General features: G+C 41.7%; 1 protein-coding gene across 3 annotated transcripts in view; it reads left to right on the plus strand.

The window, feature by feature from the left end:
- The window catches only part of frem1b (Fras1 related extracellular matrix 1b), a 53,778-nt gene that overhangs the window by 37,920 nt on the left and 2,954 nt on the right, over positions 1 to 12,904 (plus strand). For 2 of the 3 annotated variants that reach the window (XM_034677116.1, XM_034677125.1), the window contains exons 24-33: positions 525 to 789; positions 4,921 to 5,341; positions 8,834 to 9,035; positions 9,133 to 9,277; positions 9,468 to 9,597; positions 9,698 to 9,770; positions 11,357 to 11,506; positions 11,729 to 12,054; positions 12,441 to 12,485; positions 12,570 to 12,731. In XM_034677116.1, coding sequence (XP_034533007.1) covers positions 525 to 789; positions 4,921 to 5,341; positions 8,834 to 9,035; positions 9,133 to 9,277; positions 9,468 to 9,597; positions 9,698 to 9,770; positions 11,357 to 11,506; positions 11,729 to 12,054; positions 12,441 to 12,485; positions 12,570 to 12,731 — 1,919 coding nt within the window. Of the gene's footprint in view, positions 1 to 524; positions 790 to 4,920; positions 5,342 to 8,833; positions 9,036 to 9,132; positions 9,278 to 9,434; positions 9,598 to 9,697; positions 9,771 to 11,356; positions 11,507 to 11,728; positions 12,055 to 12,440; positions 12,486 to 12,569; positions 12,732 to 12,904 lie in introns of all 3 variants that reach the window. The other variant, XR_004630031.1, reaches the window with a different exon arrangement.

The following is a 12,904-nucleotide window of genomic DNA, read 5'->3' on the forward strand; positions in this document are numbered from 1 at the left end:
TATTGTTCCCATGCAGCTAGGTCATAACATCATATCATATAGCTAAACATTAGCTAAGCTAAAAAAGCTAAAAAGAAAGTGATACAGGTGACAACTATAGCTGCCACAGGGCTTTGTTTCAGCACCTAGCGCTGTCCACTGTCTGCAGTGCAGCTCATGCCCTTCTCCATGGAATGAGCGTTTGTGTCCATCACTGACTGTCAGGGCGTTGTTGTTAAGACAAATAAATAAAGTTCACCGTCAAAGTAATCTTTCGGCCAGATATTATTGCAGGCCGCCGGTTCCCAACTCTTTTACAAAACGTAGTTAAAGCAGGTGTTCATTTGGCTCTACAGGACCAATACAGTTAACATACTGCAGTGTTTATCTCTGGTCTGTATGCATACTATCACCTGAAACTCAAACGTACAAAGATGAATATCTGAAAATGTGTAAATATCCCTTTTAATGAATGATTTCTTCTAAATAAGTCACCCTCGAGTCGGAGGATAAATAACTATGATCCTGCCCTCTTCTGCCTTCAGGTGACTTAGTGCTGCAGAGCAAAGCGGTGCATCTGTCCGAGGGTCAGCGAGTCGTTCTAAACACCAACATCCTGCTGGCGTCGGACTCCTCAGGTCGCCCTGAGGAGCTGATGTACACTGTGTCCATCCCGCCTCGACATGGAGTCATCCACGCTGTCCATCAGCCTGGAGTCCCGCTGGTCACCTTCACACAGCTTGACGTTGCGGCACACCGAGTGTGCTACACACATGATAACAGCCACCATGCAGAGACCGACTCCTTCAGGTGAGAATCACTGACTGAGTATTAAGATGGATAACACATTTCCATCTTCATTCTGTACAAAAGTGAAGCCTTAACACACCCTGCAGCATGTATGACATACTGAATATTTGGAGCCAGACTCTGTGCAGGAGGTAATAACCCATCCCTCCTTCTAACATGCCCACTTTTACCATGTAGCTAAAGCGTCATCTCTCCCTCAAGTGGGTCAAGTTCACAGCAGAACTGTTTCTTGTGTGGGTTTGAAGCAGACACTCACGGCTATGGAAAGTTCAATGACGCTTGTGTTATTGTTTGTTATGTTTCCTCTCACCATTCCTCCTCTACCCTGAAAATCTGGTGCACACAGTGCTGCAGGAGCGTCATTGGTCAACAGAGCTTTCAATTATGGTGTTCATATACAAGAGGGTTGGGGCCACTGATTTTTTTTAAGCCCTACTCTTTTGCTCAGAAGCCTGCCTTTAAGATCAGTGGCAGAATTCCGAGATCAAAGACAGAATTCCAGAATTCAACAACTATTTAAGATAAATTAAGAAAATCAGTGTGATTTTAACAAACAGCAGCTGTAAACTGATCTTGATCATGTGTCCGTGTTGATGTATGGCAGCTGAGCTCAAGTGAAGCTGTTTTGCAATGCAGCATGGAGCAGGAGAAAAATTGGTTAATAATCTGCCTCTGTGCTAAAAAGTATCACACAACATTTGGCTGAGGAGAGAAACACTGGGCACCGGGACGAGAGAGAGTTAAAAAACCTGAGCGTCAGGAGGTGAGAGGCTGAAGTATGTTTATCTGCTTATCCAGCCAATTTGGCAGCAGCAGGGCTTTTTTTTTTAAAGAGGGAGGAGGAGTGTGACCTGGAGTGTGTGCAAACCCCGGGTTTGTCACCCAGACCTCTGCTGCCCCGACCGGCTGGTTATCTGGCTCTAAGAGGAGCGGTCAGATCACAGCCAAGAGGCAGAGATGGAGGGATGACTGACGGGCAGACAGGAAGACAGACAGATATTCATGCAGATTAAGTATGGGTGGCACAGAGAAAAGGGGCATGAGATGTCACTAAGAAGAGTATATATTGAAAGAAAAGAGGGAAATCGGTCAGTCTGGTTCTTTCTGCTTTTTTATAGAAGTAAGACATTTCTGTTTTTTATGCTACCATTTATTCATCTAAAGGACTGGAAGTTGGGGGAAAACCAGGTTGTAGTACCATCTTGTTTGCAAAAAACTTTCCAGGCTAGCTTGTATAAAGTGTGTAGATAATGTTTTGACCTGATGAGACCTGGACTCCTCTAGACCTTTGAAGGTGTGCTGTGGTATCCGTCACCAAGACATAAGCAGCAGTCCAAGTAGCTGGTAATAAGTAAGTGAGCCTTACTTCACCTGTCCTCCTTCCTTAGATCTTTTTCTGGTAGGTCCTGACCATAGACTGTATAAAATATGGACGTAGTATCCGTGACGTCACCCATCTGTTTCTGAAGCGCTGTTTTGTGGCCAATCGTCGATGGCAGCCATATTGCTTCTGTCGAGCCAGTGTGACGTAAAGAGGCTGGCTTTGAGCCTCCTAGCCAACAGCTGCAGTGCCCCTGCAGTCAGCTGTGCCTCTCATTGGAAAACTCGTAATCTCAATATCTTCGAAATTGCCGCATTAGAAAAAAATTCCCCCCCCTACAGTGTGTGCCGATCAAGAAATGAGCTATCCAGACTACACTCGTCTTTTGTACCAGGCTGTGAACATGTTTATTTCTGTTATAAAGATTGTCTTTTTCCCATTCATGTGTGTGTGTGACTTCCGGTACTTAAGGAGCCAGCCTCAAGCGGATCCAAGATGAACTGCAGTTTTTAGCACTTCCGCATTGCACTCATATTTTTTGACAGCAGGTTACCGCTTGGTCGAACCCCTGAAGACTGGGAATACCGCTCTGACCCAGTCGTCTAACCATCACAGTTTGGTTCTGGTCAAAGTCGCTCTCATCCTCACACTCGTCCATTTTCTGCTTCAACATCAACTTCAAGAACATCAGGTTCACCTCTCTGGTTTTTTTTTAAGTCAACCTTTGAAAACACCAGAGATGAAGTTTGTTGTGAGTTTGAGCGAACCATTGCGTCTAAGCTTTGGTCATAATATCTTTTTTAGAGTAGCTGAAACAGTGACTTCTAGATGTTGTCTCAGGATTGATATTAAGACATATCTGATGTTCATACACCTGTGCGTCACTTTTTTGTGTGCGAGTGTGTGTTTGTTGTGTAGTGTTACGGTGTCAGCGGATGATGAATGGGCATTATTAAGAGAATAACTAAAGCGCTGGCCAGAGCGGCGACCACAGACGGCCGTCCCTGGGCAAATATGGCCGACATCGGAGCCAGATGTTACCAGGACCTGCCTTTGTGTGTGTGTGTGTGTGTGTGTGTGTGTGTGTGTGTGTGTGTGTGTGTGTGTGTGTGTGTGTGTGTGTGTGTGTGTGTGTGTGTGTGTGTATTCCCTGTTTGTGTGTTGGTGTGTAGTGGCCGGTGTGCTGAGGCCCGGGGCAGTTTGTCAGCTGCAGGGCTGCAGGGCTGAGAGGCAGATTGTGTTGGCAGAGAGCTGAGGACCACAAAATACACACACACACACACACACACACACACACACACATGCAGCTAATTTTTCAGGTCTACTGCTCTGTCAATTGTCCCTACCTTGTGTTTGTGATCTGATGGAGCTTCCAATTAAAAGCCTCTTTATGAGTGATTGATGACTGAGGTTTAAACCTTTGCACACTGTGTCCATTTAATCCAAAAGTACTGCATGATTATAAAGATAAAATATCTCATGTTGTGTTAGTTATGTTTGCACAGTGACTGAGACTTTCTCTGTCATTATTTTTTTGGGAAAGGTTTTTTTTCTGAGTATAAGTGCATCCATTCGGTTCATTTAGAGAGTCCTGTGATCTGCTTCAGCCGAGAAAACGTGGACAACCACTGACTATGATCTTGTATATGAATATGCATTGATCCAGGTGTCTATGCACACTTTTCTGATAGCACATTTTGGAGTAATTGTGTCTGTGTGTGTCTTCTTCAAACGTACTAATTGCAGTTTTTTATGATCTTCCTTTTAATGTTTGGTCCTAGTGTTATCAGAGTATCACAGTAGACATCTGATGTCCTGAAACATACCTGGAAATTATCAGGATATTTCTACATCTCCTTTATCAATCAATCAATCTTTATTTATAAGCTCCAAATCACAACAAATGTTATTTGAAGACTCAATACAAACAGAGCAGGTCTAGACTGTACATTGTAATGTTATTAACAAAGACCCATCAGGATAAGATCCAGTTCCATCTTACAGACAGGACTCAGCCTGATCTCATCTTAATGCACCATAAGCAGAGCACTTGGCAACATTTAACAAGATACACTGGCAAGGTCAAACTTCCTTTAACAGTCAGAAACGCTGAGCAGAACCAGACACATGTTAGACAGACATCTCCTGAGACCATGTTGGTGTTGGAGAGATGGATAGAGGGAGATCAAGAGAGAGAGATTATAGTGGTGAGACGGATAGTAGTAGTTGTAGCAGCTGGAGTCTGGCACATCCACAGCTGGCCGACTACAAAAATTATCCAGAGGAACCTACAAGACAAGGGAGCTTAGGCCCTCCAGAAAGATTTTTATCAGCAGGTGAAAGCATTGTACTGTGAATTTTCAAAAAGAATAGGAAAAGAAGCCCTTCTGACTCAGCGTACAAAAACCTGAACTCCACATGAAGTTGTGAGATTAATCACTTATTAATCATAAGGTCTTATTTTTCTGTTTCACCGCTTTCTTTTCATCAGCTGTGTTTGCTCTCTTTGCTTCCTCTCTCTGCAATTTGACTGCCACGGCTCTCCCTCTCTTTCTTGCAGCTGCTGTGGATAGTAAATATGTCTATAGATCTATTTGTTTCTTCAACTATTGTGATTTAAGACTGTCAAACATAAAATAAGAGACTGGGTCATTTTAAAGCATGTGGTATTTAAAATGATCGTTTCCTGATCAAGTGCTTCTGCCCTTGATTCTGATCCGAGTGTTTGCAGAGTCCTGACACACAACATTTTTGAAAGTAAAGAGTTTTAGCTCTGATTTGTTTTGAAGCAAATGTTTTTCTCTACTCAGTTTTGTCGTCACAAATGGCGACTCGTCCCGCAGCGGCACCCTCCACTTCACCATCGAACATGGCGACCGTATCCCACCAACCCTCGACCGCAGCACAGGCCTACAGCTCCAGGACGGCTCCACGCAAACCATCACTGCCGAACACCTGCAGCTCACTGACCCTGACACCTCCGCCACCAACCTGAGCTTCATCGTCACGCAGCCGCCAAGGTACGGTAAACTGCTGCTGGGAGGAGTCCTGCTGTCACCGCCACTCAGATTTACGCAGACAGACGTGGACGAGCTGAAGCTGGCGTACAGACACGACCCGAGCAGCCCTGCAGAGATTGACAGGTTCTACTTCCACCCAACGGACGGGAGCAACAGAGGATACCTTGAGTTTGGACAGCTGAGGGAGGAGCCGGCGGTCTTTAACATACAGGTGAGAAAACTACACAGACATACCTAAGTAGGAAGACAGCTGAGGTTGTTGTGAGCAGATGAGATCAGAGATGAAGCTTCTACCCTAAATGTGTAGAAAAAAAGACCCAGGTATACAAACATGGGGTAGATAGAGTCGTTACATAAACAGGGTCTGACAGGCCTCTGTTGAGTGCAGCAGCTGAAGTTGTTGGCGAGCGCTGCCGTGTGTTGTTGTTGACTGACTCTCAGGTGGACGCCTGAAGTACACAGATAAATATTTGAAGCAGGTGAGCCAAGACATCCCCTCATTGCCCTCCTGTCGCATGTTACCTACTCACACACACACCCACACACACTCAGAGGCAGCCAGGTGGCTAACACGCTGGCCGGACTGACTGTCAAGAGCCTCTGAGAGACTTCAGGCTGCTTGTGATTGGATGATATGTTTGGTACTGCATGTGTGTGTGTATGTGTGTGTGTGTGTGTGTGTGTGTGTGTGTGTGTGTGTGTGTGTGTGTGTGTGTGTGTGTGTGTGTGTGTGTGTGTGAGAGAGAGAGAGAGGGAGAGTATTTTGTGCTGTGTGTATGGAGTTATTTTGCTGTAAATGTGTGTAAATATTCATAGTGTTAATGAATATTTGAAACACACACATTGATAATGGAGGTCAGACAGCTTGTAAAGCCACTAACATCAGAAAAGAAGAAACAAATCAGGCTATATAAGATTTAACGTTCACATTAACTGTCTACAGTGTCTACTTTATTTCAATACAAATTAATAGCCTTTAAAACCTGGAGGGCCTTGTTTTTGCAAGTACTAAAGTTTGGAGTCAGTGCTGGTCTATGCAATAATTTGTGAATTTAAATTTTACAACCAGTATTTTTTTTTGTCATTTTTTACACATTGTTTTAATGTATATTTTTGGGGAAATTATGAATTATGACTCTTTAGTCAATTTAATATAAAAACAGAGAAAATTAAGTCTGCTGTGATGTTGACATTTTTTTTTAATTTGGTCAGTGAACAGAAAAAATGTTCCGATTTTTTAATAAGGACTGAATTAAAATAAAAGTAGATTCACCAAATAACGTTATTAAATTATACATTTCAGTTCCTTTACTCAAGTCCTTTTAAGAATGTTCTCGCACATAACAGAGAGCAATTTGTGCAATTTGTCAAACAAACTCAGACTTCAATGTTTTGTATTTAACCCAACAGTTTTTTATAGTACTGAAAAACTTCCAATAAAATCCTGTTAAAGCTCTGTCTCTTTCAGTCGCAGGGTGTGGCTGCACGTTTTCAGAAGCCTGCCTCAATTAGAAGCTTGTATATATTAACTGTCTGTCTGTGAAATGAAGTGCTTGGTTTCTTAACTTTCACCCAAACATCATGTCACATTTTCTGACCGAGGTGCTGCACAAACAAAAACAGACCTTTGCGGAGCAAAATCGGAAGGAAGACACTTATCTATAGACTTTTAATGAGTGAGGGGAAACAGGGTTTAATTTGAACACTGTTAAAAGTTGATTCAAAAGAAAGCTGAATAAATATATACCCAATGTGACAGGAGGGACAGGGAGGACATAACTGGCTGGCTTTAAAGACTTTGTTTATAAATATTTAAAAGACTATCTCTTATCAACGCCTGTCCCAGGATGGGTTTTAATGGATTTCATCACCTGTGTGATTCATCTTTTTTTTTAAATATACAGTAAATGTGTCCAAAGCTAAAGAGATGGCAGTGAATTTCACTCCAGTGTGTGCACCAGTACAAATATTTTGAATGTTTGTGTGGATGTGTATGAGCTGATATCTCAGCTTCATGTTGGGAATCTTATTGAAGAATGTATTTTTATTGTGAGCTGTACAATGTTAATGTTGACTATGTTTGATGAAATGTTTGAAGCTTGTTTTATTGAATCTGTTATTGCATTCCATTTTTTTATTGATCAGTTTATTTTAAATCCAGAAAGCAGTCACTGGGCATTGTCAAAATGTGCTGCAAAAACTCAGCCAGTCTTAAATAATTCGAAACCACCGGCTCATTGACAAGTTCATGTTGCTTTCGTCTGGCTGCAGATTATTCCTCCCTGCATGCAGGACAAACAGGCTGTAAATTCCTATGTCCCAGCTCCCCTCATCTTTTTACACTTCTCAAATATGAGATATATCTTTATTGAAACTGCACTTTTTATTGAATTTAGTGAGTTGTTATCGTTATTCTTTTCTGTTGCCTGAGTGATAGTTGAGTAGTACTGCTGGATGTGAGACAAAATGCAGATATCTTTGATCCTCTATAGATTAAAACAATAAAAAGCCCCGGCTACTACATTCACTTTTGGAAAGCTGAAACTTGGATTTTTTTTTTCTTGAAATCATTTGAAAAATCTAAATTTCTTTGAGGTTTGGCCTGTACATGTGTGAAGGTGTCGAACCGGTTTCTGAATCTTTGTGACAAAACAGTTTGGCTGTTCCATAAATGTAAAAGCAAAAGATCGATAAAGAAGATAATCAGCAGATTAATCCAAAATGACACTAATCAATGGTCAGAGTGTTTTGGAAACTAGTTTGATAATAAAACAAGCTTCACCTCAAAATACTCACATAGTTAAGTCATGTTCTTATAATAATATGAATCATAATAACATGAATACATTTAGAGCAGAACCTTAAGGTAAGATAAGGTAGCACTTTTAATAAAGAAGAAATGATGGGAAATAAAACTCCCTCATTTTTATATTTGGAGTCAGAAAGCTTCATTAAATCAGCCAGTCAGTTATGAAAACATTTGAATGACTTAATGCTCAGTAACTATGAAACTGTTTTATTAGACATTAAGAAGTCAAAGGCAAAATCTGAGTTTCAAATGAAGATATCACATGCAAAAAAAACAGGTTTAATATCACTCAGTGTGTCAGGATGTGTAACAGCTAATTATAACACATGACAAGGGCGACATCTAGTGGTGAATATCACATCAAGAGCTGCTAGTTTACGTCTGTCTGAACTATAAAACCTATCAGTCCTGTCGTGTAAAGAATGTTGGTGTAGTTTTGTAATATGTGTGCTCATATTTGTGGTTTTTAGTCATTTTATCCAGCATTTCTTAATATTCCACTTTTTTATTTTAGTATTTATTTTTATTTATTAGATTAGATTTTTTATTTACAACTATTATTATTATTATCATTATGTTTACTTTGTATTATTATTGTTTTTAAAATTTTGTTTTTCTATTTATTTTTATACTATTATTATTATGTATTTCACTTAATTTTTAACCTCATCCATGCTCAAGACGTATCTACAAAGAGATTTTGTTTCTTCATGGGAATATTCCAGTTTGATAAATACAAAATATAACACATTAAATTACAGTTGGTCAAAATGTAAAGTGAAGAACTTGTCCTCAAGTAACAAATGCTCTTAACAGAATAAACTTTTAGAGCACACCAAGCTGTCGACACGAACTGTCATTTGTTCGCTGATTTTAGTCTTGTGCCGCGTTCAGGTCCAACGTGTGGACAGAACGCCCCCCAGTCTGACCACCAGGAGGACCCCCAGTACCGTGGTGGACTTGGGCGGGGGACGTTATGGCGTCTTTATCAGCTCCAAACACCTGCAGGCCTCTGATCCTGACTCCCCCAATGAGGAGCTGGAGTTCTCCATCACCAGACCTCCTCATTTTGGCTACCTGGAGAATGGTCTCACAGGTGAGCTGAGTGCTACCCACCAGATGTTTTAAGCTCCAGTAAGGGAGGGTTAAGATGTACATAATTATACTCAGTTTGAATCTCTCTGTTCTCACAGGAGCCTACATCAAAGGCCGTTTTACCCAGCGAGATGTAGACCAGCGTGCCGTCGTGTTTGTCCTCCCCGCGGACATGGAGGTGACGGCGGACAGCTTTGAGTTCCGCCTCATCGACCCAGCAGGAAACACAGCACTGCCCGAGATGTGGGTTTGTAGAAGGATCAGGCTGACACACAGAGACCCTAAAGTGTGAATCAGGAAATGTGACCCCCTGTGATGAGACAAATACAGAACGTTTACCATTCAGTGGCTCCTTTTTTGTTCCTTCTGGTTTGAGCTCTGTGATTTGTGTTGTGTTCAGTACATGAAGGATTCAGCTGAGTGTCTCCTGCAGACTGGATCTGTCCTGGTCTCGGGTTGAGCTGTCGGCGACCTGCTACAGGACCTGTGAGACGGCGGGGACGCTGCAGATTCAGATCCAACGCAGCGGAAAGAGTGCTGACCCAGCTTACGTTGCTATCCAGGTACCCCCTCTCTTAACTCTGTGACTGTCTTTTCCAACAAAGGTTATTCTGATTATAAAATTAAATCAGCACTCTTTCATTTATCATGTTGTTTACATAGGTGGAGGAAGGATCCGCCAAACCTGGCAGAGATTTCACTCACAGCACAGCCGCTCTGATCCAGTTTGACCCAGGTATAGACCCTGTTTGCTTATCTTACCAAAAAAAATTATTTTTTCTTCTTCTCCTGACTATTCCTAACGTATAGACGAATTTCTATCTCAGTGGAAAAGTTCTAACTGTGTCCTGGAAAACATATTTAATTTCTTTTTTATTGTTAGAAAGGTGAATTACTCCTTTAGAGGTCCCTTTGCCAATTTCTACAAAAGAGGTTTTTAGATATGATGTAAATATACAGTACTTCATTTCAATAATCAAAATGTTCAGCTTGAGCAACAAATGCAGTTAAAGGTGTGTTGTTAATGCTAAAAAAATAAACTAGGATGCATTCACAAGGACTCCTTCTGTGGGGTTAGCTGTGTAAATTAGACAGACACTGACTCGTTCAGCTGAAGGTCGCCAGTTTGCATGGTCACTCTTCAAAATGTAACACCGGGAGCTATAAGATTCAGAGAAAACATTTTTCAGGAGTTATTAAACCAAGTGAATCACAGCTGTGTGTGATGTTATTATAAATGGTGGATGAAATAAAAACACTGCGGTTACTCTACCAATCAGAAACGTTCAACATTGCAGGCCCCGCCCCCCAAAGTTCCTTGACCTTTGGTAAGTACTAATCCCTAAGTAGGGGCTTTTAAGGGTGAGATTAACTACCAAATAACAACATTTAGACCCTGGTTCCTGCTGTCAAAACACACATAGTTCCTCATAAGGTCCCTAATTCCTGGGGAATGTTACTGCGGTAGAAAAACATCATAATTTCCCATCTTCTATTCATCCATCAGAAACAATCTATCTCACCTCTTGAAGTCAGACATGGAAAAAGCTTGACTTTTGACAAAACTGCATTAGGATATTGTCATTTCAGCAAACTTGAGACATATCAGTTACAAGAAAATCACATGAAAATCTGTTTCTTTGTCAGTTTCATATCTCTGAAGTAAGCCAGAGTGAAGCCTCTGTGGAACTTACTGTTTACAATGAAACTGAGACTCTTCACTAACAGGGTAGATCTAATAGAAACAAACTACCACTGTTCTGTTTCGCATAGGAGTGTCTGTTCATCTGTTAGTGGGGAATCTCAGAGTCATTGTAATGAATTGAGAAACGAGTGTTCATTGTCCTAAAATGTCTTAACAGCCCAATATAATTTGTTTTTCAAACTTGTGCGAGTAACATTAAGCTTATATTTCCTTTGCTGTAGTCTAAACACACCTTACGGGTGCGGATTTGGCCTAATGGTGAAGTTGTGTGACCGCTTGTCATTGCCCCACTCTCACTCCTGGTTTCCTGATCTATCCATATGCCCTCTCCTCTCTGAATAACAGTGTAAAAGCCCAAAAATACTTCTTCAAAAATAATAAATTAAAAACACCTTTAACACTGTTAAATTTGATAAGGAGTGTTCTACTTTATGAAACAAAAGTCAACGTGTCCAAGTCAACTGCCAGTCTCAGAAAGCATTGCTGTGAGAAACATCCAATCAGAGAGCCCCTGACAGACCTGTGAAGTTTATTTTACTCAGAGTCCATCAGCAGCTCTTGTGTGCCAACCTTCTGTTCAAGTACATTTCCCTCCTGTGTCTCTGTTTCCTGTTTAGGAGTCAATGTGAAAACCTGGAACATTTACCTGATCGCTGACGGCCTGGAGGAAAATCATGAGACCTTCACTGTCACACTGAAAAATCCGAAAAATGCTGTCCTGGGACAGAGGACCTCGGCGAGCATCGAGATCATCGACCCCAGAGGAGGTAAAATAAATCATTGCCTTCACTCCTGTCTCCAAACGTTTGTGCATCGACCTCACTTTAATCTTATCATTGCTTTGGTATGTTTAATGTTAATGATTTCAGTTTCAGTTCCTTTGTTATGGTATATCATTTATTATCCATTCATTGCCGTTGTTTTTATGCATTCAGCACCTTTAATGTTCAGGGAAGTTAAAAGGATGTACTCTCTCTTTTATGTTTCAGGAAGGTGTGATCCCGACGACTTGAAGGTGGAGGAGGACGAGAAGCGACCTCCTCCTCTTCCTCCTCATCTCCCTGACCCCCCCAGGCAGGAGGAGGAAGAGGACCCTGTCACTGACATTGAGGCAGAGCTACTGTGGGAGAACCAGCCTCACCCTCCCCGAGGTGACGTACCCAACCGACGGCATTTCCTGGACTATGGGGAGGGAGAACCACAGGACCAGGCGGCTCCTGGCTACACCCACTCCCACTCCCACAGGCAGCTGCCGGGAGCAGGGACCGTGAGCTCTGGAAGCTCTGCACACAGAGTCCGACATAGAGGATTACAGGTGAGGGGAATTAAGACTTCAATTTATCATGTTATCCACTACTTCTGTTTGTTTTAATGAATGTTGTGAGATTATTTATCTGAGATTAAGAAAAAGCATCTTTTTTTAAATGGAATTACATTATTTTCAATAATCAACTTAGATTTCCACCTATTATTTATCATCTTAATGACTGATTGGTATAAAAACTCAATTAGATTTCCTCAGCTTGCACCCAAAAAATATTTGGTGGAGGTTCTCCTGTAGTATTGCTATGTTTGTTGGTGTTCTTCTGCCGCTGCATTTACCTGAATCGATCTGCACCCTCCTAAAACTACAGAGTTATTTAAATGTGCAAGTTTTCTGTAGCCCAAGGTAATATATTTAAACCTTCTGCTGCTGTTCAGGTCCATCTGTCAGGAGAAAGGAGGTCAGAGGAAAAAGTCTGGACAGTAAGATTCATTTATACATTGTAACCATAGTTATACACACATACCTGCTCACACCCTGTTAATCGACTCCTCCTCCTGCATCAGTTCCACAGTCTGACCCCTCTCCGGCTGGAGGAGATGAAGCCAGGTGATGCTGGGTGGAGTCAGTGGTCTCACAGTCGCCTCCTGCAGGAGCTTCCCGTCAGTGACCCTCCTCAGATGGATCATCCAGAGTCCAGACACCAGCCGGAGCTACGCCAGCGCAAAGTACACACACAAACACATGCACACACTGATGTCTTAAGCATGTCTGGAGGACTTTCAGATCACACAGTGTACTACTGTTGAGGCAGCTATGTGGGCAGAATCTGAGTCAGTAAAAATTGTTCTGAGAGGACGATAATGTGTATCCAATCTTTTGCATTGTAACTTATTATTAT

Source organism: Notolabrus celidotus, chromosome 2, assembly GCF_009762535.1.
Source record: "Notolabrus celidotus isolate fNotCel1 chromosome 2, fNotCel1.pri, whole genome shotgun sequence".
Taxonomy (NCBI): Eukaryota; Metazoa; Chordata; class Actinopteri; order Labriformes; family Labridae; genus Notolabrus; species Notolabrus celidotus.